The sequence below is a fragment of the Nannobrachium achirus genome, assembly GCF_963921795.1.
Source record: "Nannobrachium achirus genome assembly, chromosome: 7".
NCBI classification, from domain to species: domain Eukaryota; kingdom Metazoa; phylum Chordata; class Actinopteri; order Myctophiformes; family Myctophidae; genus Nannobrachium; species Nannobrachium achirus.
Window position 1 is genome coordinate 40,970,013 of NC_137816.1, and position 24,093 is coordinate 40,994,105.

At 42.4% G+C, this 24,093-nt stretch overlaps 1 protein-coding gene across 1 annotated transcript in view; it reads left to right on the plus strand.

The window, feature by feature from the left end:
• frmd5b (FERM domain containing 5b) overlaps positions 1-24,093 on the plus strand; it is a gene marked incomplete at both ends in the record, with an annotated part of 141,576 nt that overhangs the window by 101,317 nt on the left and 16,166 nt on the right. The window contains 5 exons of the mRNA XM_080729614.1: positions 1,845-1,949; positions 12,323-12,365; positions 12,465-12,543; positions 17,927-18,024; positions 22,696-22,819. Coding sequence (XP_080585740.1) covers positions 1,845-1,949; positions 12,323-12,365; positions 12,465-12,543; positions 17,927-18,024; positions 22,696-22,819 — 449 coding nt within the window. The remainder of the gene's footprint in view (positions 1-1,844; positions 1,950-12,322; positions 12,366-12,464; positions 12,544-17,926; positions 18,025-22,695; positions 22,820-24,093) is intronic.

Here is a 24,093-nt window from a genome sequence, read left to right on the forward strand (position 1 = left end):
CTCAAGCTCAGCGCAGAGTCTGAAATCAGGCTACTTTCTGTCTGCTATTATTTGCTCCTCAGAACAGGTCCTCCACGATGCAACATCATGTTTAAGGGAAACCTCTTCTGATATTTTAGAAATGTACGTGTGTGGGGAGTAAAGGAAGCCTTTTCTTCCTCTGTCCTAAATGGTACAGTAAGGAAATGTCTGGTGTCTGTTATGTGCAGCAGAAAAAGATTGAAATCGCCTCTGGGTTTGAACAAAAAGCAGTCACTTTCGAATCAGCTGTCTCATATCACAGTTGTCTGGAACTGCACTGCACTTACATTTAAGACTGGGAAGAGGGAGCACTTTCATGGGAAACTGTAGCCCTTAGGTAGCGTGTGTGGAAATGGTGTGTGTGCACTGTGTGTGCATTCATATCACTTGATGAGTTTAATAGCATAATCATTCATATCACCTGATGAGTTTAGAGGGTAGTTAGAAGTTGGTTGTTCACTACTGCAGAACAGGAGAAAACACTTTACTGTCCTTGGAGCTATAAAGAGTGTGCTTTTGAATTGGTTTGATCTAATGATTCAATGAGTTCAAGTACAAAAATTGAGTTCAATATTTCAAAAAGAATAAAACATTTGTGAAAAACATTCTGGGACAAACTTCCATGGCCTATACAGGCAATGTGCTCAACATATCTGGTGCTGATTGGTGCAGTGGATTGAGACATACCGGTAGCTCTGTGCTCACACACGCACGCACGCACGCACGCACACTCACACACACACACACACGCGCACACACACACAGCTCCACATCTCAGTGGTTCGGTCCCTACTGTATAAAAGGGGGAGGAGGGAAAAGCGTACTGCATACTGTAGCAATGGAACCTAGCACGTTGGCACTTTTGGATGTGACAGGCTTGACATGTACTAGACCCAGCCAGGAAAACATGACATCCCCTCCAACAACGACCTTGGTTATCCTCTATTGAAAGAGAGGCACTGTGTTTCGGTTCAGCAAGAAGGTCACCTTCAAGTTGGCTCCAATAGGACCTACTGTACAATACTGTATGTGCACCAGCCAGCCTTCAATCTGATAGTTGATGCAGTGCTACAACCTTAATGACTTGTCTAATTAGCAAAGAGTTCCCCAGTCAGCAAGCAACAGATCCCTGAACAAACATTGGATTGAAACGCTGTAGGCCTAAGCCAACTTGACGAGTACTTAACTACTTGATTAAGTAAACATGACATGACATCTGCAGGACAAGTATCAAAAATGTATTAAGCCTTTATTTTGAACCCATACAGCACTGGACATTCTATCTCACTGACTCTTTTTCACCGAGGTATTATTTCACTGATTCCATTTTACTGACTTTATCTCACTTACTCTATTCCTCTGAGTCTATTTCACTGATTATTTTATTGGACCACAGATTTCTTCTGGAATTTGCACATGGCTGCTGCCGAGGATGAATATTTGATAGCCTCCAGATATCTTCCACGAGGGCTGATGAAATATTAAAACATTTTCTGGTGGCCGTTATAGAAATATCTCTTTCTCAGTTCCCCGTCTATATACCGGTATTTCACCAGGTTAGCATTTACCAGCGTCTGCAGGTTAGCATTTCACCAGGTTAGCATTCACCAGCGTTAGTTTTACTGAGGTTAGGGTTAGGGTTAAGGTTAGGTTTAGGTAGTCGGACCAACGAGAGGTCGAACCAATGCCATGTTACCACGAAATGGACCCTTAGTTCAATTTAGTTCTGTTACGTTCTCAGAGTAATGGGGGTAATTTGAAATTAAAATGTTGGGAAATGCATTGTGTAACACAAACCTTGTGCTCTGTCTATCTGTCTGTAGCGTGACGCCAAGGGACAGTACCTGTTTGACCTGATCTGCCACCATCTCAACCTGCTGGAGAAGGATTACTTTGGCATCAGATATGTTGACCCAGACAAGCAGAGGGTGAGTCTTCATTTCACACCTGGCTCAGATAAAAAAAATGAATTGCATTAACTGGAACATAAAGGAACCGTCTATCATCGTACCATCTCCTCTCTCTTCTCTCTGTATTTCACTTTGTTCCCATCTCACCCTGCTCTGTCTGTGTTCCTTATCAATCTGTCTTGAGCAGAGTGTCGTAGCCAGCAGATGATCAGCCTATACTGATAGGTGTGCTGACACATCCCCATTCAATGTAGACCAGGGGTCTTCAACGTTTTCAGGCCAAGGACCCCTTAGTTGAGAAAGAAATTAAGCATTTAGATTATAATTTAACCGTTTGACAGCACAATCATCAGTGTATTTTGAATTTGAACTCGACTTTTCACTCTCTACTCAGTCTGCTCTTTTTTCCCTCTACACCAAACCTCTTCACTGAAAATAGCCGATCTACAAGCTCACAACGCCTCGCATCACAAGGCGTTATGAGCTTGTAGATCTGCTATTTTTGGCTAAGGTTCTCAGAATATGGACACTAGGGTTCAAATAGTTAATACAAAAAAGAGTAGGACCCCTAGGGGTCCTGGACCCCCTGTTGAAGACCCCTGATGTAGACTACAGGACGGTCCTCCTTATTGGGACGGTACAGGATTGGTTTTCAAAGCAGTGGGTGTCGGTTTGTTGTTGCACTGTTTTGTTTGCCGTCAAACCCCATTGAATCATTTTGATTTCCCCAGACGTATCAGTGGGTGAAGATCTCTGATTGTCTGCTATACACGCAACAATGAGTCTTGAGTGGAGTGTGTGTCAGCTACAGTATATTAACTCATTGAGTGCCAATCCCGAACTAGTTCGGCTTTATTAGCGTATCGCAGAGTGCCGATCCCGAACTAGTTCGGCTTTTAAAAAAAAAAAAAAAAAAAAAAATTGAAAAATTGTTTTTGAATTTTTTTTTTTTTTTTTTGGACCCCATAAAATCTAGTGAACATGATTTCAATCGCGATTTTGCATGTTCCACCCCCATACAACCCCATCTAACATACAGGGCAGCCATGTTTGTTTACATAACATGTAAAACATAATGGCGATTATCTCAAGAATGCCTGAACGGATTTCCAATCGGATTTTTTTGTTTGAAAGCTGTGAACAAACTGCACAAATCCACTCCAATGCAATCCAGGATTGCATTGGATTTTTTAGAGCTCATTCTTCTCTGTTTTTTTCCCATGCATGAGGTGTGCAAGGTTTAATCATGGCTAAGTTGACGAAAATAAGGCTTCTAAAATGCTTGGTAGCCAATAGCTAACTTCAAGCTAACTTCATCCTCTTCCTGTACATGCACAAAGGAAAGTGTACAGGCAAGTCATGGCTGCAGGGCTTCTGCATATACCAGCATATCTCTATGGGATTTTCTATGGCCACTGGGCGCCCTCTAGTGGTGACTAGGGTGGCACTTCTGAGAATTACAAATATATACATCTAAGTATCATACACACATGTACTGGCATGTGTGTGTGTTTATGTGTGTATGCGCATGTTTGTGTGTGTGTTTGTGTGTGTGTGTGTGTGTGTGTGTGTGTGTGTGTGTGTGTGTGTGTGTGTGTGTGTGTGTGTGCGCGCGTGTGCGTGTGCGCGTGTGTGTGTGTGTGTGTGTGTGTGTGTGCGTGCGTGCGTGCGTTCGTTAGTGACTGAGAAAAGCTAGCCTAGTTCCAGACCCTGAATCGCTAGCCACACCCCTTTAATTTTTTTGTTTCTGCGATTCAGGTCTAGAATCACTCTCATTGAGGAGGCCTGCCTCGGTTGAAAATCCGTATGGCGAATCAGCGTCGTGAATCAGCGTCTTGTGATCAGCGTGGGTGGGGGTTTCCCAGAACTCATGTGTGTTTCCAAGTACACCAGCGCCGCCGCCGTACCGTACCGTGCATCGTGTCGCGGTAAAATGCGGTAAATTGTGGTAAAATGCGATCGTATCGATCTCGCTATGAAACACCAGTAGCAGGCATGTTATGTTGTGTTTGATTACTAGTTCGTAGTGCTCCTATTCTGACTGTTTTTTTGCTTAGCAAGTAGCACTAGCAAGCAACAGGCTAGCCACTAGCCAGCCAGGCACACATAACAACACTATGTCATGTGTTGGTCGGTGAACCAATCGCTGAAGACTGCCTCTTTTTGGCAACGCCCATCCCTGCAATCGCCCTGGGGGGAAGCGACCTCAGACTGAATAATGAAGTGAAACGAAATGTCAATTCAGGCTGAGTGTCAGGCTAGAGAGAAGCTACAACTGAACTGAAATGAATTTGAAGTAGAGCCCGACCGATATATCGGTCAAACCGATATATCGGTCGTTTTTGGACACCGATGTCGGTATCGGACATCGGTCATTATCTCTCCGATCTATCGGTCGAAGTAATATTAGATCACCATTTGATGACATTTAGCCACTCAGACCCAAAACTTAGAATATATTGTCGTTGCCCGTAAGGATCCATTGGGTTTCATTTTACCATTGGTAAAAAAAGGGAAAAAAGGTTTTGAAGGTAAGATGGTTTTGAAATTTAGGCTATTTATTATTATTTTATATTATTACAAAACATCGGTTAAACATCGGCAATCGGTGGTCTAGCACTCTTCATCGGCAAACATCGGCATTGGCTCTAATTTGAAGTGTTTCCTATACTGTTTTATAAGGGAGGCTTTGTTCACACTTGAATGGTGAATGCTTCTCAGACAGTAGTGCAAACAGTAGGAACCAGACACACTGGACACTGGACAGTTACATGCTCTTCAGTAGTGCATACAGTATGAACCAGACACACTGGACACTGGACAGTGATGTGTGTGGTGTTTTCTTCAGTAGTGCATACAGAGGAACCAGACACACTGGACAGTGATATGTATGGTGTTTTCTTCAGTAGTGCATCAAGGTTATTATAGTAAACTAAAACTAACGAAAAAACAAAAACTAGAATGGAAAAACATTGTCGTTAACTGAAATAAAAATAAACAACTAAGCTTTTAAAAAAGACTAAAACTAACTGAAATGGTATTGTGTGTTTACAAAACTAACTAAAATAAACTAAAATGATAGAGAAAATCTCCTTAGTTTTCGTCTTTGTCAATTTATTTTGGATGGATGTACCATCTATTTTCATATATCTATCTTCCTCCTTCTCCCTCTAATCCTATGCTCTAACCTCGCGTCGCCAGGCTCTTCTCCCTATCTCCCTCTGTGCCAGTTTACCACGCCCCTCGGACACGCCAAAATACAGAACCTGGTATCATGGTGGTTTTGAAAGTTCATTTGGGATTACTTTGAATATGACTGTGTTTCAGATAAGAGTAAATGCCTTGTAGAAAATGATAATAACAAATCTAAAAGTCCATTTGAACAGCACGCATAAGAAGGCTAACCTAGCCTACCTTGACAAGGTAAAGGACACCGCCCCAGGGGAGCCAAAATACAGAACCTGGTATCATGGTGGTTTCGAAAGTTGGAAAAAAGCGTCCCATTTGGGATTACTTTGAATATGACTGTGTTTCAGATAAGAGTAAATGCCTTGTAGAAAATGATAATACGGCATGCGGTGCATTACTCAAGGGGAAAAATCCCACAAATCTAATAGTCCATTTGAACAGCACGCATAAGAAGGCTAACCTAGCGTGCCTTGACAAGGTAAAGGACACCGCCCCAGGGGAGCCTCCCTCCCCCGAGACAGATGCCAATCCTCGGCCAGGCAGCAGAAGAAGAAACCCATGACCAAAACAGTCATATATTCTGTAATTTTGTTCCTTAGGCATGGAATGATAGTGAAAATAAATTATCGCCCTTTTTGCTGGGGACCCCCTGCAACCCCCTCAAGGACCCCTGGGGGTCCTCGGAGCACACTTTGAGAATCACTGGCTTGGTTATTAGAGTATATAAAAACCACCAGGTCAAAGAGAGAAGTTGTATGTCTCAACATTTCTGCCACTCTCCACAAATTATGTTTTGTTGATTTTCTATTAGACAATACTTTTTCCAGAGATGTTTTAATCTCACCGCTGACAAATACCTCATATTACGTAAAAGACTAAAACTAACACTAAAACTAATCAAAACTAAACTAAAACTAAGCATTTTCAAAAAATAAAAACTAAACGAAACTAGCAACCCCACTTTAAAAACTAATTAAAACTAAACTGTAATGGAAAACAAAACCTCAAAACTAATAAAAATAAAAACTAATGAAAACATCCAAAACTATTATAACCTTGTAGTGCATACAGAGGAACCAGACACACTGGACACTGGACAGTGACGTGCGTGGTGTTTTCTTCAGTATACAGTATCGGAAAGACAGATTCATGTTAATGTGTATCATCAGCAGTGTTGGGCAGTAACGAAATAATATATTACTGTAATATTATTACTTTTTCCAGTAACGAGTAGTGTAAGGTATTACAAAAAAAAAAAAAGGTAATATATAACGCTTTACTCTGCAAAAAAAAGCCTCGCTACTCCGTTACTAGCCATTTTAGCCGATTGCAGAAAAAGAACAGATCTACAAGACATCAACATACATCTACAGAGATGCGATGTAGCTTGTAGATCAGTCATTTGCGCAGCGCGCACAGTTATGACGTTGCTGACCAGTGCATGGACCAGTGTCAGCGCTGCGTTGCCTGTCACAGTCACAGAGAGAGCATATACAGCGTGCGACGCGCTTACATGGATGGGACGTTTACAATCTACAAGCACTCCTCTCGGCCGCGGAGGGGTCCGCCGCGGGGTCCGCCGCGGAGGGGTCCGCCGCGGGGTCCGCCGCGGAGGGGTCCGTCGCGGGGGCGCCGCGGACCGTCCGCGGAGCTCAGCGGGACCACCGTGGACCACTGCGGACTGAGTTGCTGCTGTTAGCCAGTTAGCGTAGCCTCCACTGTCTGTGCTCAATAAGCCTCATGTCAGGGCCGGCGGCAGCCCACAATGGCTGAGGGTGCTATGCTTTAAGTGAAGGCTACCCAACTCAAATCGGCCAGGTGAAAACAAAAGGCTACATTTGCATACCAATTGGAGTGTGTGCCAAACCAGTTGTGGCCAGCCAATGCTGATCTACTGTATTATAATGTAAATTTCGGGAATTACTGAGGTGGGGGTGCTCCCTGGCCAAAATGAGGGTGCAAAGCAGGCCTCAGCACCCTCAGGGAGTTGAAAGCCTACTTTCCTTAGTGGGAACACCCAGAGCCCCTGCACCTCACGTCTAAAATAGCCTACACTTTTTAGGCAGAAAAGAAAATATGTAGCATATTATTTAAGGATAATATAGGCAGGCGTCTTCAACAGAGCTGAGAGTTTTAAATGTAATAAAAAATAAGCAATGTTTTGTTGGGTTATATATTATATGTCTTAATTATTAATTGATTCGCTTGTAGGCCTATACCAAAATCCATTAAAAAAAGTTTCTAACTGTTCCCAGGTCAAATATTGATGTGTGATTAAAATGTGATTAATTGAGATGAATTAATTACAAAGCCTGCAATTATAATTTCTTTAATCGCATCCCAGAGACTCTTATTGTTCCAATAAATTGGATTCAGTTCTAAAAGGAGCTGGCTAAACAGATTTTGCAGGGGAAAAAAAAAAGTAATATAACTTAACTCATTGAGTGCCTATCCCGAATTAGTTCGGGATATATTATCGCATCCCAGAGTGCCTATCCCGAACTAGTTCGGGATATTAACACATATGGTGCCAACCCCGAGTTTCCCGAGTTTGTATTGGTACTAGTGCTGTGCCAACCCCGAGTTTCCCGAGTTTGGGCCGTTTTTGAAAAAAAAAAACTTTTTTTTTTTCAAATTTTTTTTTTTTCAAATTTTTTTTTTGGACCTCCAGAAATGTATTAGGCATGATCGCGATCGCGAAATTGCATGTTTAACCCCCATACCAACCCATTCTTTCAAACATGGCAGCCATGTTTGTTTACATCTGAAGGATACATAATGGCTGATAAATCATGAATGCCTGAACGGATTTCCAAGCGGATGTTTTTGTTTGAAAGCTGTGAACAGCATCTACACACGTGGTGCATCATCTAGGCATGGGCGTGCACTTTTTACACACTTGCACAATTACATGGAAGTCTATGGTAACCATGGCAACGCGAGACATTGAAGAGAAAAAATCATTGCAACATAAGTGTTAAAAAAAAAAAAAAAAAAAAATTGAAAAATTTTTTTTTTACATTTTTTTTTTGGACCCCATCAAATCTAGTGAACATGATTTCAATCGCGATTTTGCATGTTCCACCCCCATACAACCCCATCTAACATTCAGGGCAGCCATGTTTGTTTACATAACATGTAAAACATAATGGCGATTATCTCAAGAATGCCTGAACGGATTTCCAATCGGATTTTTTTGTTTGAAAGCTGTGAACAAACTGCGCAAATCCACTCCAATGCAATCCAGGATTGCATTGGATTTTTTAGAGCTCATTCTTCTCTGTTTTTTTCCCATGCATGAGGTGTGCAAGGTTTAATCATGGCTAAGTTGACGAAAATAAGGCTTCTAAAATGCTTGGTAGCCAATAGCTAACTTCAAGCTAACTTCATCCTCTTCCTGTACATGCACAAAGGAAAGTGTTCAGGCAAGTCATGGCTGCAGGGCTTCTGCATATACCAGCATATCTCTATGGGATTTTCTATGGCCACTGGGCGCCCTCTAGTGGTGACTAGGGTGGCACTAAATGAGTTAATATATTACATATTACTCTTGATTCCAAGTAATAAGTAATATAATATTATTACTTTTTCCAAGGAGTAATAAGTAATAAGTAACGATTACTCTCCTAAGTAATATTGCCCAACACTGATCATCAGTACCTGGAGCCCAGATTCGGCGTGCGATGCTAGTGATGCATCATCAGCGAAAGGCATTTCTCTCAGGAGGACACTGGTCACCTTCGTCTTAGCATGCAAGCGGGAAGGGTTGAATAGTTTTCCATCAGCTCTGGTGTGTAGGTACTAGGTAGACACCTTCAGGACATGAACCAAATGCAGCTACGAGGGAGGGACTTTTGTGTTGCACAAAAGTCGAGAAAATAGATAATCTACAACGCGTTGCATTGGGACACATTGTGAGCTTGTAGATTGAACATTGTCACTGTTTTAAAACCTGTTTGAAATAATTATGTCAGTGTAGAACAGAGGGGCAAAACAAAGTTGAATAAATAGTTTCATACATGGGTATAGGTGTAGAACAGAAAGATTCATTAGACCAAGCAGACAGGGCTCTGTTAACCCTAGGCTTCATTGTAAGCCCTGTCAAAGTCTGACCCACAAGCGATGGAAGCCATAAAGTCTGTACGGGATGTGTTTACAGAGAGGAGAGAGAGAGAATGATTTCCTAACATTGCATCAGCTCCACCGTGCACACTAAACTCCTCACCGCCAGTGATTTGACTGTGCACGCTGCTAATCTACTGAAGTGTTTGAGATTTACATGTGAATAGTCTGTGTTCTGCGACTGATAAAACTATGATTTACCCGGGAATCGATGCCAAATTATCATTCGAATGCATTCGGTGACCTGTTTGAGAAAAGCTGGGGAGAAAAACACAGTTTCCAAAGGAATCTGTAATAAACAAATTAACTGATGTCTGACATGTCAGAGAGATCTGTTTATTCTGACTGGAATCAACTGGATGTCAGAGAACATTTGCAATACATTTCAACTGAACGTGTCCTGAGATAACAAAACATTATGCTTAATTTATACTTGAATTTATGTTAATGTCACATACTGAAAATAGGTCTACTAAAGTATGTAAACGCTCTCATTGTGTCTGGAAAAATCACTGATTCCAATTCCCAGACTATAGTTGGAATAATGAATGACTCACCATATCTGTGTAGGTAAACACAGTAGAACTGTCTTGCACTAAATAGCTGCGCTGTGTGTGTGTGTGTGTGTGTGTGTGTGTGTGTGTGTGTGTGTGTGTGTGTGTGTGTGCGTGTGCGTGTGCGTGTGCGCGTGCGTGCGTGCGTGTGTGTGTCTGCACACACACACACACACGTGCGTTACGTAATGTAAAGGTGGATCTTGCTGAAAAAGGGTTTGCAGGCTCAGCACAATGCACCTTTCCTGAATAAATGTGGTCTAAAAAAAAAGCGTACCTGTGTATAATACTGTACTGTACTGCCTGTCAACAAATGGAGACAATGGCCAGAGGTGTAAGAACTACTCTGATTTTTATTTAATTTTTTTTGCTGAAAAATACTATTACAAATAAAAGTCCTGGATTCAAATTTTACTTGAGTAAAGATGCTAGGGTATTGGCATCAAAATACATTAAAGTAAAAGTGCTCATGATGAATTGCCAATTTCCAAATAGCAGAAAAATAGCAGATCTACAAGTTAACAAGGTGTCAAATCGTGCTGCCTTGTGAGTAAAAAGTATGATATTTGCCTCTGAGATGTGCAAGAACTACTAGTAAGACACCTCAGGGCGACATGCAACCTTGCCCTAAAGGGCAAGGTTGCGCCATCTGGCCAGTGATGTATATCGGACCAGTTACCCATATATGGAGACCCCTGCATGATGGTCATCAATGTTATGTCAAAACATGCCCATATATGGGCATTACCAAATATGGGCATTCCCAGATATGTCCTTAATATTGATGACATTGGGACAGGGATCTCCATATATGGGCATAAAACGTATCTTAATTAGTAAAGCCAAGCAGGGCCTTGGCCTGGGTTTGATGACCACATTTATTCCAATGGGTTTGATGCCCCATTCCAATGGGTTTGATACCTGGGATCTCCATATATGGGCATAAGGGGTACCCTAACAGGGCATCATCTGGGAATGCCCATACTGTATATGGACATTTTATTTATTTTATCCTTTATTAATATATATACATATGGACTTAATATTAACGTTTTCGAGGAAGGTATAGGGTGTAAATCAGAGTAAAGCAGGCTCTTGGGCCAGACAGGGCCTGGGATTGATGACATCAGAAATCTCCATATATGGGCATAAAAGGTATTTTGTTTCTGGGAATGACCATTATGGACTTTTTATTTTATTTTATCCTTTATTAATAATAATATGTATCCATATACATGCAATATATTTTATGCTCATACATGGAGATCCCTATCTGAACCAGCCACACAGATATGGGCCATGCCTTTGCCATCTGGCCAGTGATATATATCGATGACATCAGGGATCTTCTTATATGGGCATAAAAGGGATACCCATACCCATATATGGACTTTTACATAGGTGATGTCACCTTTGATATCACCTGTGATGTCACAGTGACATTGATTAGGTGATGTCACGTGATGTCACTTGACATCACTTCCTGTACGGATGGACCACACTTCCTGTACGGACGGACAAGCTGCGACATTTCTCATGGTATACTGCGACCTTCGGTCGCAATAAAGTATCAAGAAATGCAAATACTCAATGTAAAGTAGAAGTACTGTACCTTGGAAATGAACTTAAATACAGTACTTGAGTAAATGTACTGTACTTAGTTACCTTCCGCGACTGATAGATAGCTGCTGTACAGCTACGGTACACCGTCTGTCAACAAATGGAGACAGCGGGCCTTTGTCAGCGTGAAGTAGACAGTTTCTGCTCCTAACAAGCTGACAGTGAACAGCCTTTCTCTCAATTACTCCCCCCACCTCCCCTCCCCCATCCCTTCAGCTTCATCTGTGCCGTGGTGGCGTCGTCATCCACCTCGCAGACAGAGACGCTCCTCAGCAGTTTCACCTTCACAAAATAACTAAACAACACAGAGGAGGAGGAGTGAGAAAGAGGCTAGAATGGCTTCCAGCCCGGCTGCGTGTGTCATCATGTTCAATTGCTGAGCAATGAGCAGGAGCCTCACTGTCGGTTTTACCAGCCAGGGATCCAGCAGTGGTTCTCAACCTGTGGGTCGGGAACCCCAGATGATTAACTTAATGTGCAACATTGTTTTCTCACTCAACAGTAAACAAACCAACAAAGTTTAAGTGTATAGAGGGTATATCTGCACATTTCTAAAGTGGCAATTTAAGGACTTTTTAATACCTCTAAAATGACAAATTAAACATTGGCCAAATTGTCAAATAATTAGAGGCAGAAATTGTGAAAGTAGCCGATCTACATGCTCACAACGTCTCGCGTTGCGAGGCGTTGTGAGCATGTAGATTAATTAAGTGAGCATGTAGATTAATTAAATGTAGATTAATTAAATGTACAACAGAGGTTCTTCTCAGCTCGAGATGAATTTGGTGGCTCCCCAGCACCCAAACGTACAAAATAAAATTCTGTTTTATTTATTTATAAAGGTTTATTTGTATACCATTATTTGGGAAGATTAATATTTGTATATTTCTCTCTCTTCTCCAATAGCACTGGTTGGAGTTTACAAAGTCAATTGCCAAACAAATGAAATGTGAGTACTTTTTTAATACGCCAAACCGATAAATCGTATATGTAATACTAACTTACTAAGCTACATGACAATAATAACTAGTGGTTTGTGTCTCCTCAGCCCAGCCTCCATTCACCATGTGTCTGCGTGTCAAGTTCTACCCTCCCGACCCCGCTGCACTGAAAGAAGAAATCACCAGGTGAGACGCTAGAAAACACACCTCACCCGTTATTATATTATAATATTTTTACAGATATTTTGGGGTCTTTTCTTTCTTTATTGATTGTACATAGTAGAGAGAGAGAGACAGGAAACAGGGAGAGCTCAGGATCAGATCAGGTCTTATGACTTACTGTAACTTAAGTCCTGGAGGCGTGCCCAATGCTGTTTGGGGGGAGAAGGAAGAGCAGTGTCGACAGTGGCCATGCCCAGAACCAGCATTGCACTGCACTCCTCCCTGCGCAGATCCCCGCGAGGCCTGGTGCTACCCAGAGCTGTGTCAGTAGTGGGGTCATGGCCGGCGCTCCCGTATAGGTGACCTTTTTTTGTGGTGTAGTATTCTGAAATGAATGATGACACTTGCATCGGTACTCTATCACTTGCGGAGGGGCGACGGGCAGCTGTTAACTTGACAACGCTCGCAGCTCACCTCTCCGCTCTCCGCTCTCCCATATTGTTGAACAGTTCATGCAATCCAAGGAATCCAGGAATGTGTTATTGTACGACCTACTGTACGGTCCAAGAGTTATAGGCCAAAACGTGAAGCAGCCTGTTAAGCCACCAGGAGGCCAATTTGAAACATTTGAGTGCCTAGGAAGTGTGCATGCAAAGTTACATGGTGATCGGGGTCAGCGCGGTGTCCGAGATTAGCTACTCACAGACGGACATTCACAGACACACACTCACATGGACCACACGGGGGCCAAAACAAAACTCGTTTGGCATGCACTGTTTATGTTGAATTGACAGCAAAAAAAGCAAAAAAAGTAAAGCAGCTGATTTACATATACTGCCACTATCAACCTGACAGTGTGATTTGCTGGGGAGGTGTTTGAGAATTCCCTTTTCTCTAAGCTGCGATGCCAGGTCGCCCTGCACCAGTCCCATCCTGCATGTGGCATTCCTGACAAGCTAACAAACTGCTGTGTGGAGCGGCCAGAGTCAGACAGAGCGTGGGGCAAGCAGAACACACACATCTTCCTAAACCTGGTGTTGAAATAAGGACTGTACCTTATTTTTAAATATTAAGAGACATACTTTGATATTTTGGGGAATCGATCAATGACACACATTTTACAAGTTCATACAGCTCATATACATAGATAGGCTATACTATAATAGAGGTTATTAATCACTTGAAACCCCTAGACTTAGCAGAACATGGATGCTGTGGTTCAAGGACGGCCCTTTACAGTTCTTAGAAATAAGTGACGTCCTTAATTGAATTTCAGGTAGTTGGCAACCTTACAGTACATCCTCCTAAAGCTGGTGTCTCTAGCAGTCAACTCCTACATCCTTACATCCTACTAACCAAACCTAATCAAATCTTCTCCTTCCTCCTGCTCCATCGCCTCACAGTGTCTCAGTACTCCTGCGAGGGGGGAATTTCAGCATCCTCCACCATCTGCTCCGACTGCGACAACCACCACACACCAGCACACGCACGCAAGCACACTCGCACGCACACACACGCACACACACACACACACACACACACACACACACACACACACACACACACACACATTATCATCATTGTCGTGTCGGGCAGAAACCTTGTACCTCCACATTCAGGGGTGCCAAATTCTGGGCCCTGGGTACTTTAACTATTGAAAAATAGCAGAAATTCAAGCTCACAGCGCGGCACCGAGTGCCGCTCTGCGAGCTTGTTGATCTGCTATTTTTGAAAAATCTTGAACATTTGTGCAAGCCTTTGAATATTTCAAATCCTTCTAAGGTTTTTTGAAAAACCTATGTTCCTATATGTCAGTGGTGCTCAAACTTTTTCATGTGAAGGACCCCCAAAATGTATTTGGCCATGGACCCCCATCTCAAAATATTTAGTTCCAGGGACTCCCCCAGAAGCAAAATTTGAGTTACAAATGTTCGCTTGAAAATACATATATTCAAAGATTTGCACACATTTTCACGACTTTTCCGATATACAAGCTCACAGCGCTGCGAGCTTTTAGATCTGCTATTTTTCAAGAGCAAAAGTATACAATAATTCCAGGCCCCTCCACCTTGGGCCCTAGAAACTCAGTCCCACTCCCCCCCCTCTCCCCCGCCTTGTGACGCCCCCTGTCCACATTACATCTGTTTGTGTTTATGTTTTGGCATAGATGAATGTCCTGTATACACTTCATTATATGACAAAGGCTGAAGCTGGTAGAGAGGCTCTGTGGGAAGCAGACGTTCCCAGGTTTGATTCAGCCCTGGCTTTGAGAGCTTAATATGACCATCTGCAGTCTTCAGCTGGGAGAAGCTGAAACTGAATTTCCCCTTGGATAGGGTCTACATTAATGCACACACACGCACGCACGCACGCACGCACGCACGCACGCACGCACGCACACACACACACACACACACACACACACACACACACACACACACACACACACACACACACACACACTTGTATAATATAAAATACATTAAAAGGTGTCATAGAAAAGCACAGCAGGAGGCCTGCTGCTGTATTAAAAAAAGGCCACAAGGCACAAGCCTTCCATGACATTAATAAACCTCATACTGCAATACTATTTATTACTTTGCTGCTTGGAGTCAAGCTGAGGTGTGTACAATGCAGTGGTAGACTGTACTTGAGTATCTGTACTTTACTGTTGAGAATACATAATATATCCAAACATTGTCCTTTTTCATATACCGTCTCTTAAAATTAATGGTTTTCCTCTACAAAGTGTATTTTTAAAGTAGATTGATCTGTTACAGCAAGATAATAATACGGGCACAGTAAAAACATTTGGCATAATTGAGAGCCACTGAGACACAGATCTGTGAGGAATTCAGATATCATTCATTAAGAATTCAGAGCACTGTTCATTCAGAGCAGTGGTTGCCAACCTTTTCTGGATCCGAAAAATCTTGAAAATCTTGGAAGTGTTCGCTGCCATGTACATTTTTATTATAATGATCAATCAAACGATTGTGTTGCGGCTTTAAGTTCCTATTTGTCAGTATATGTATATATATATATATATATATATATATATATAGATATACTGTGGTGGTTCGTTCAGACACCGCCCGCACGGTAGGCCCTTCACGTCGGAGAAGCGCACCCTGGACGGGAGAGCGAGGCCCAGCAGAGCAGCGCACAGTGTGGGCCAAGTCATTGAAGGGCTGCCTGCTTACCTGCTTCATCAGTCAGAAGTATTCGCACCTGTGCTACTCATCAAACACAGGGTGCACAAATAGAAGCCTCGCTCTCCCCTTCAGTCTGTGCTGGGACTCCGACGGGCGAACCCGAACATATGGGCAATCAGGCGATAAGAACCACCATATTTATCCCTCAACCGCATATTTCTTTGAAAGCGCATTATAGTAATATGCATTCTACTCACCACTTTTAGCCTGGAATGGGGAGCTGACTTACACTGAGGAGTGCGTACCTAACCTCTGGAGAGAGAGTACTCAGGCGACCTGTGGAGAATGGACTTGGAAAAGGAGAGGGCAACCTTACCAACCTGAACCCTGGAAGCCCCCTTGAATTCCCATTTTTGTTGAGTAGTACTCACCTCCCTTCTTAACCCTTTCAGTGCCCAGAATCACCACTAAAGGGTGCCCAATGGCCATAGAATCCACCATAGACATATGCTGTATATGCACAAGCCCTGCGCAGCCATGATGCGCCTGAACACTTTCCTTTGTGCATGAACAGGAACAGAATGAAGTTAGCTTGAAGTTAGCTATTGGCTACCAAGCATTTTAGAAGCCCTATTTTCGGCGATTTAGCCGTGATTAAACCTTGCACACCTCATGGATATGCATGGAACAGAGAAAATGAGCTCTAAAGATCCTGGATTGCATTGGAGTGGATGGCAAATATCGGCTGCGCGACGCTCTCGCGGGCCGTGTAAACAGATGACGGCCGGCGGCCCGGCTCGATTTTTTTTTTCCTGAACTAGTTCGGGATTGGCACCCTGGACGTTAATACGGTCCAAACTATCCCAAACTAATTTAGTTCGGGATTGGCACTATAAGAGTTAAAACTACCCTGTATCCAACAATTCGCTGGCCAAGTGCCCCTTATTCCCCATTCTTTATTTTGTTTAGAAGATAGCGAATCAGTTGGATTTATTGAGACTTTGCGGCCCCTCACCTCACCTGTCACCATGTAGAAAGAAACGCCTTACCTAAACCCTGTGGGAGAGAAATACTTTACCTGTTACCTGTGGGAGAGAAATACTTTACCTGAACTATACTCACCTACTACCTGTGGGAAGAACCTTTGTTGAACTGTTTTGACCTAAGTTGATTTATCCCTGACTTTTGTGAAGATTCATATTTACTTTGTATTTACCTGCCATGTTGAAACCTGCAAAGTGTTAATAAATGCCCAGAGTTGGCAACACTGTCTTGCTCTCTTGTGTCTTGGGTTTGGGTTCAGTCTCCACAATACAGTATATCTACGTATATATAAAAAACACAACCTTTGTCATTTAATATTAATGTTATATTATCATTAAAACCGCAGTGTTTTGGTCATTATTTGGGGGCCCGCTTACAAAATCACACGCTGGAATCGCTGGAGCATAGATTTCTCACCTGTTAACACATCGTTAAAGTGCAACAGGAGACGTTGGGGGACTGAGAAAGTTCACCTGAGCTGAGAAAGTTCAAGTGACCTCAAAGAGTCTGGGTTTGCTGGTTGGAACAGAATAGATTCATTACTGCTGCTGGAAACAGGGATCGTCTGACTTAAGAGGCTTAAGTCTACCTATCTGGATTTGTGATTTTGTGGCGGTTCTGGCTGAATGTCACTCCTTAAGGAAGGAATGAACATCCATAGACACATTGCACACACGCGCGCGCGCACACACACACACACACACACACACACACACACACACACACACACACACACACACACACACACACACACACACACACACACACACACACAGCCTCAGGCTGGTAGATCGTCTCTCTTTTAGACAAAGAGTTTCATCTTGTCAGGCAGAAACCTGGCATCTCCAGATTTCATTTTGTAGGTTTTGTTTTGAAATAAAATAAGGTCCTACTTGTGCCAGACAAAAGTAATAGGCGATCTACACGTTTTTATAAATATTGAAGTACTGTATTAACCAACACATGCGTGTTTAAATAATATAACCACATTGATTCCATTGGAACCGTTTTTGGTTACCCATTCCCTGAAAAGTAGCGGTTTTGGACAGCGATGATTTGCAAATGACACACATAACTCGGAACGAGTCCGACCTCTGACAGGACGGACATGTGAGTTTTTGTAAATGTGTTGTCAGTTGTCACAATGGCCTTGTTTGTTTGGATTCCATCTATATGCTAATGGGAGGAACGCGTGTTTCTCTCCACAGATATCTAGTCTTCCTGCAGATCAAGAGGGATCTGTACCACGGACGCCTGCTGTGCAAGACGTCTGACGCTGCTCTGCTAGCCGCCTACATACTGCAAGGTAAACTAGGAACTAGATCTAACCTACATACTGCAAGGTAAACTAGGAACTAGATCTAACCCTACATACTGCAAGGTGAACTAGGAACTAGATCTAACCTACATACTGCAAGGTAAACTAGGAACTAGATCTAACCCTACATACTGCAAGGTAAACTAGGAACTAGATCTAACCCTACATACTGCAAGGTAAACTAGGAACTAGATCTAACCTATACATACTGCAAGGTAAACTAGGAACTAGATCTAACCCTACATACTGCAAGGTAAACTAGGAACTAGATCTAACCCTACATACTGCAAGATCTAACCCTACATACTGCAAGGTAAACTAGGAACTAGATCTAACCCTATACTGCAAGGTAAACTAGGAACTAGATCTAACCCTATACTGCAAGGTAAACTAGGAACTAGATCTAACCCTATACTGCAAGGTAAACTAGGAACTAGATCTGACCCTACATACTGCAAGGTAAACTAGGAACTAGATCTAACCCTACATACTGCACGGTAAACTAGGAACTAGATCTAACCCTATACTGCAAGGTAAACTAGGAACTAGATCTAACCCTACATACTGCAAGGTAAACTAGGAACTAGATCTAACCCTACATACTGCAAGGTAAACTAGGAACTAGATCTAACCCTACATACTGCAAGGTAAACTATAGATCTAACCCTACATACTGCAAGGTAAACTAGGAACTAGATCTAACCCTACATACTGCAAGGTAAACTAGGAACTAGATCTAACCCTACATACTGCAAGGTAAACTAGGAACTAGATCTAACCCTACGTACTGCAAGGTAAACTAGGAACTAGATCTAACCCTACATACTGCAAGGTAAACTAGGAACTAGATCTAACCCTTCATACTGCAAGGTAAACTAGGAACTAGATCTAACCCTACATACTGCAAGGTAAACTAGGAACTAGATCTAACCCTACATACTGCAAGGTAAACTAGGAACTAGATCTAACCCTATACTGCAAGGTAAACTAGGAACTAGATCTAACCCTACGTACTGCAAGGTAAACTAGGAACTAGATCTAACCCTACATACTGCAAGGTAAACTAGGAACTAGATCTAACCCTTCATACTGCAAGGTAAACTAGGAACTAGATCTAACCCTACATACTGCAAGGTAAACTAGGAACTAGATCTAACCCTACATACTGCAAGGTAAACTAGGAACTAGATCTAACCCTATACTGCAAGGTAAACTAGGAACTAGATCTAACCCTACATACTGCAAGGTAAACAAGGAACTAGATCTAACCTACATACTGCAAGGTAAACTAGGAACTAGATCTAACCCTACATACTGCAAGCTAAACTAGGAACTAGATCTAACCCTACATACTGCAAGGTAAACTAGGAACTAGATCTAACCCTACCAAAACAAACTAAAAATGTAATAATGTAAACCATTGCTATGAATTTATTCATAGGCATAGCCAATGAATCAGAATAGAATATGAAAACTCCAGAGATAATGTGTGCCGATTTGTGAGTTTTGAGTTCTAATATCATATTCATATCTTTCCATTTTTTGTAGCAATACGTCATGTCTATTGTGACAAAATGCTTTCTTTAAATCTACAAAAAGCCCTAGTGCATATTTCTTACTGTCAATTCAGGTGGTTAATGACCGACCAGACCCAAATCCATATTTATATATTGTGTTTTTCTATGAAACTGTCCAACAGTTCAGCAAATATTTGTTCAACCATTTTAAATATAGTACATACATGTGTATATAATGCACAAATGCATAAATCCTCATGAGAATTCTATAAATAGAAATATAGAAGCTTTCTGCAGACCTTATGATGCATATGACCTTGACTGACAAAATACTCTCATAAACATACTCTGAGGTATCTGCTCCACTGTGCTCCACTGTGTGTGTGTCGTGTGCGTGCGTGCGTGCGTGCGTGCGTGCGTGCGTGCGTGCGTGCGCTTGCATGGGCGTGTGTGTATGTTGTTTACTATATGCACACACTTAGGCGTGTGTGTGTGTGTGCGTGCGTGCGTGCGTGCGTGCGTGCGTGCGTGCGTGCGTGCGCACGCGTGTTTGTGTGTGTATGTACCAGCCTTGGTGTATTCAAGTTTGAAATCCCAGCTTGCAGCAGCAGAATCATGCCCTTCACATGAAAACCTTGGAACGCCCCATTTTCTATTTGTGATTCTGTCTGTCTGTCTGTCTGTCTGTCTGTCTGTCTGCCTGTCTCTGTCTCCTAGCAAAAGCCTGAATCATGTTCTGGATCCCATGGTCATTGAAACCCATTTAAAAAGCCATTGTATCGTGACATGGTTGCAGGATCACATCCTGATTATTCTGTGCCTTGCTGGAAACACAAGGTATCCTCCTGACGGCCATGTTCCTTTGGCTGTCTGTCAGCTTCATTGGCATTCAGGTGGTGCTGCTGCATTAAGCAGCCAGCCGCTCCCCTGGCTGTTTCACACTCTGCCAGCCAACCTGCCAGTCTGTCAGCCAACACGCTAGAGTGCCAGCCAGCCAGCTAGCCAGTCAGTCAGTCAGTCAGTCAGTCAGTCAGTCAGTCAGTCAGTCAGTCAGTCAGCCAGCCAGCCAGCCAGCCAGCCAGCCAGCCAGTCAGTCAGTCAGTCAGTCAGTCAGTCAGTCAGCCAGCCAGCCAGCCAGCCAGCCAGCCAGCCAGCCAGTCAGCTATCCAGCAACTCAGACAGACAGACAGACAGACAGACAGACAGACAGACAGACAGACAGACAGACAGACAGACAGACAGACAGACAGACTCTCCTTATGCGTGTTCCTGCCTCACACATAACTCTGTCTCTTCTTTAAAGGCCATTTAATTTCATTCCATTCCTTAAAAGGGAGATTGGTTTCCAGTCACGACTTTATTCCCTTTAACAACTGCGAGTATTTAAATGATGTCCAGCTGGTGTGCTGAGTTTACTTGCTGTGGGGATATGTGGCTCTGAGGACAAAGAGCATATCGTCGCTGCCGGGTGGAAACCTTGTATGTCCAAAGCCATTGCTTTTCAGGAAATAAAAAAAGAGAACCTGTGTTCCAATGGATCCAGTGTTGGCCCACGTTTTATATAGTCACTTTATCCCATTGTTTAATCATCCTATCAGGGGTTATTTTTCAACAAAAACTGCTCAGAGGTAATTATTGTGCTTATTACACGGCTACTTAATACATAAATGAATAAATTGACAAAAAAGTAACAACAATACACCGTAATTCCTTGCTTACAGTAATGAAATATTCCATAAGTGTTGCACTGGCTGTCAGCCCTGCTCATCACGGTCGCCTCGGAAAACAAGTGTTGATCGATTTTCGATTAATGTATCGTTTATTTCTCGCTTGTAATAAGCCATGTAATGAATCCTGTTAACACTTTTCATGGGTTCAATATTTATAAAATTCTCAGGCAGACTTTAAAAACGTCCAAAAACATTATGCAAAAAACATAAAAGGTTGAAATCTGTAGATTTCTGAAGACACCAACCATAACAAACCTGCTCATTCACTCACCTGACTCACTGATATTCACGTGCTCAAGAGGTCATGGTTTCAGGTCATTGATAATCTTTGTTTAAAGAAAGACTTTAATGTGGCGTTCTCATTTTCAGTGAGGAACCAAAGGCCAGACATAGTTAACATTTATATATTCATACATTTCTTAATGGTGCTCTGACATAGATTGATAGATCTCATTTAGCTCAGTTGAGTTAATTACATTTCACCAAAGGCCATTCTCAAACCTTTACTTCACTGCTGGCAGACTAAAAGCAAGAGCTCAAAGGCGCTGACATTATTTCATGAAATGTATCGTTAATTTTCTTTGCCAACCAACATTTTTGTCATCATGAGGTGTCATGCCTTTTGATTTAAAAAACATCAGTTACAATAGTGTGGCCATCATGTTTACGGCCGGGCTACACCAAGGATACGCATTCCCTAAAAATAGGATCGGTTCTATTTTTTAAGCACGCGTATGCGTTTTGTACACAGACTATCTGGTCTTCCTCACATATACTCCCTCCTTGGTGTAGCCTGGAGCGTTTACGCATACGCAAGCGTCTTCATGGACAGTACGCACGTATGCGCGCATTTTTTGGTGTAGTCCGGCCATAAAAGGGTCATAGGGACTACTGTCTGTTACTGTACTTTCGAATGGGATGCTGTTAGATGTAAATGCCCACATGCACAGCTTTGTTTGTGGAAGAGTTCATCTCTGAGTTCATTACTGTGAAAATGGAAAATGTATTTGTATGCAGATGTATAGAAAGAGAGATATTCAGATGTAGTGTCTACACTGCCGTTTAACTGTGACATTTGACTTAATTAACAATCAAAAGGGACAGAAAAAGTCATTGGACTTTTGGAGTTACAGAAAGGTTAAAAAGGTTTACCAGTACTCTCCAGTAGGTGAAATAAAAGTTTACAGAAAAAAAAGGTTTACTATAACAAATAGGTCGGGAGTGGCTTATTGTCGGTATCAGCCGGTAACACACAGCAACGGGAGTCTGTCCCCGTTACAATGCGCTAGACCCCTGGGAGATGGATTGCTGAGGTGGAGCGCCACACCTGCCATCAACTCCCAGTACTTGTACTCATACTCGGTGTCCTCCAGAACTCTTTAAGTCGTATTTTGTCATGTTCTTTTTGTCAGCTGAGATCGGTGACTATGACCCTGGGAAACATCCGGAAGGCTACAGCTCCAAGTTCCAGTTCTTCCCAAAGCACTCGGAGAGGCTGGAGCGACGGATCGCTGACATCCACAAGACTGAGCTGATGTAAGCTGACACCTGTCCTGTTCCCTCGCCTACCTGACCGTCCACCTACTTTATGGTTGTCCTGTCTTCTATGTAGGGATGGGACGATAAATTATATTATCGTTTATTGCAATAAAAAGAAACTCACGATAATCGTATCATGGAGATTTAATTTATCGTGATATCATCCTCCATCATGCACTGGGATCAATTCACATTTTATTTATTTTGCCAAGCTGCATATCTGGTACCATTTAAACTCTATTTGTAAAACATACTTATAATATACATACTTGATAAAGTCTTTTTTTTTTTCACTCTACCAAATCTCTTTGCAAAAAAATTGCTGATCTACATTGCGACGTGTTGTGAGCTTGTAGAGCTGCTATTTTTTGGCAAATGTTCCGCCCCAGGATAATGGATGTTTGGGATATTTTGATTATCGCGATAATATCGTAAATCGCAATTTCTTTGGTCACAATAATCATGATATGAAATTTTCATATCGTCCCATCCCTACTCCTATGTACTGTGTGGTTGCAGGGGTCATCACCATGCTGGCTTGTGGTGGACATTTTTGTGAAAATTCTATTTTTGCCACGGACATACAAAATAAGTGGACGATACTATTACCAGAAACGTGTAAAGAACTAGCCCTGAATGACCATAACAGGTCTTTCAATGCGTCCATACACGGACATTTGTCCGTGTATGGACGCATTGATGACCCCTGTACGATTGTCTTGTCTCCCATGTATGCCGTGGGCTCTTCATCAGGGATAAATGATGTGTAATTTTAACTGGTTAAAGGCCTGTTCATGATACATCTTAGTCTCATGTGGTCACACCCATTGTCATCCGTCATCATTTCCGGTGACAAAGTGGGCCTTAACCACATTAGGCCCAATCTGAGAATCCATTAGGTAAAACAAAGGGAAAACAAATTCTAACAGCAGAATTAGTCTTGAGAGATTACATTAAGCCTAGCCTCCTTATTCTAGGGTGATTATCGGCCGATCTGCTATTTTCTGTTCATTTATTTAGAGTAGAGCAATCCTGATACTGTCCCAGTATGAAGGCCCACCCTAAAGTATTTGCTTTGGTTCTGTCAAACATCTGGTGAAGCAGATGTTTGGGTTGGCAGAAACCTGCAACCGCCTGGCTATGCAAGACTATAAGAGCGGCAACCATGTAACCACAGCCTCCGTCAGATTCCTAGCTGGAGAGCTGTGTTGTGTTGCATGTCTATCTCCTTACCTTCCTGTGTCCTACCTCAAACATACATATCTCATGTG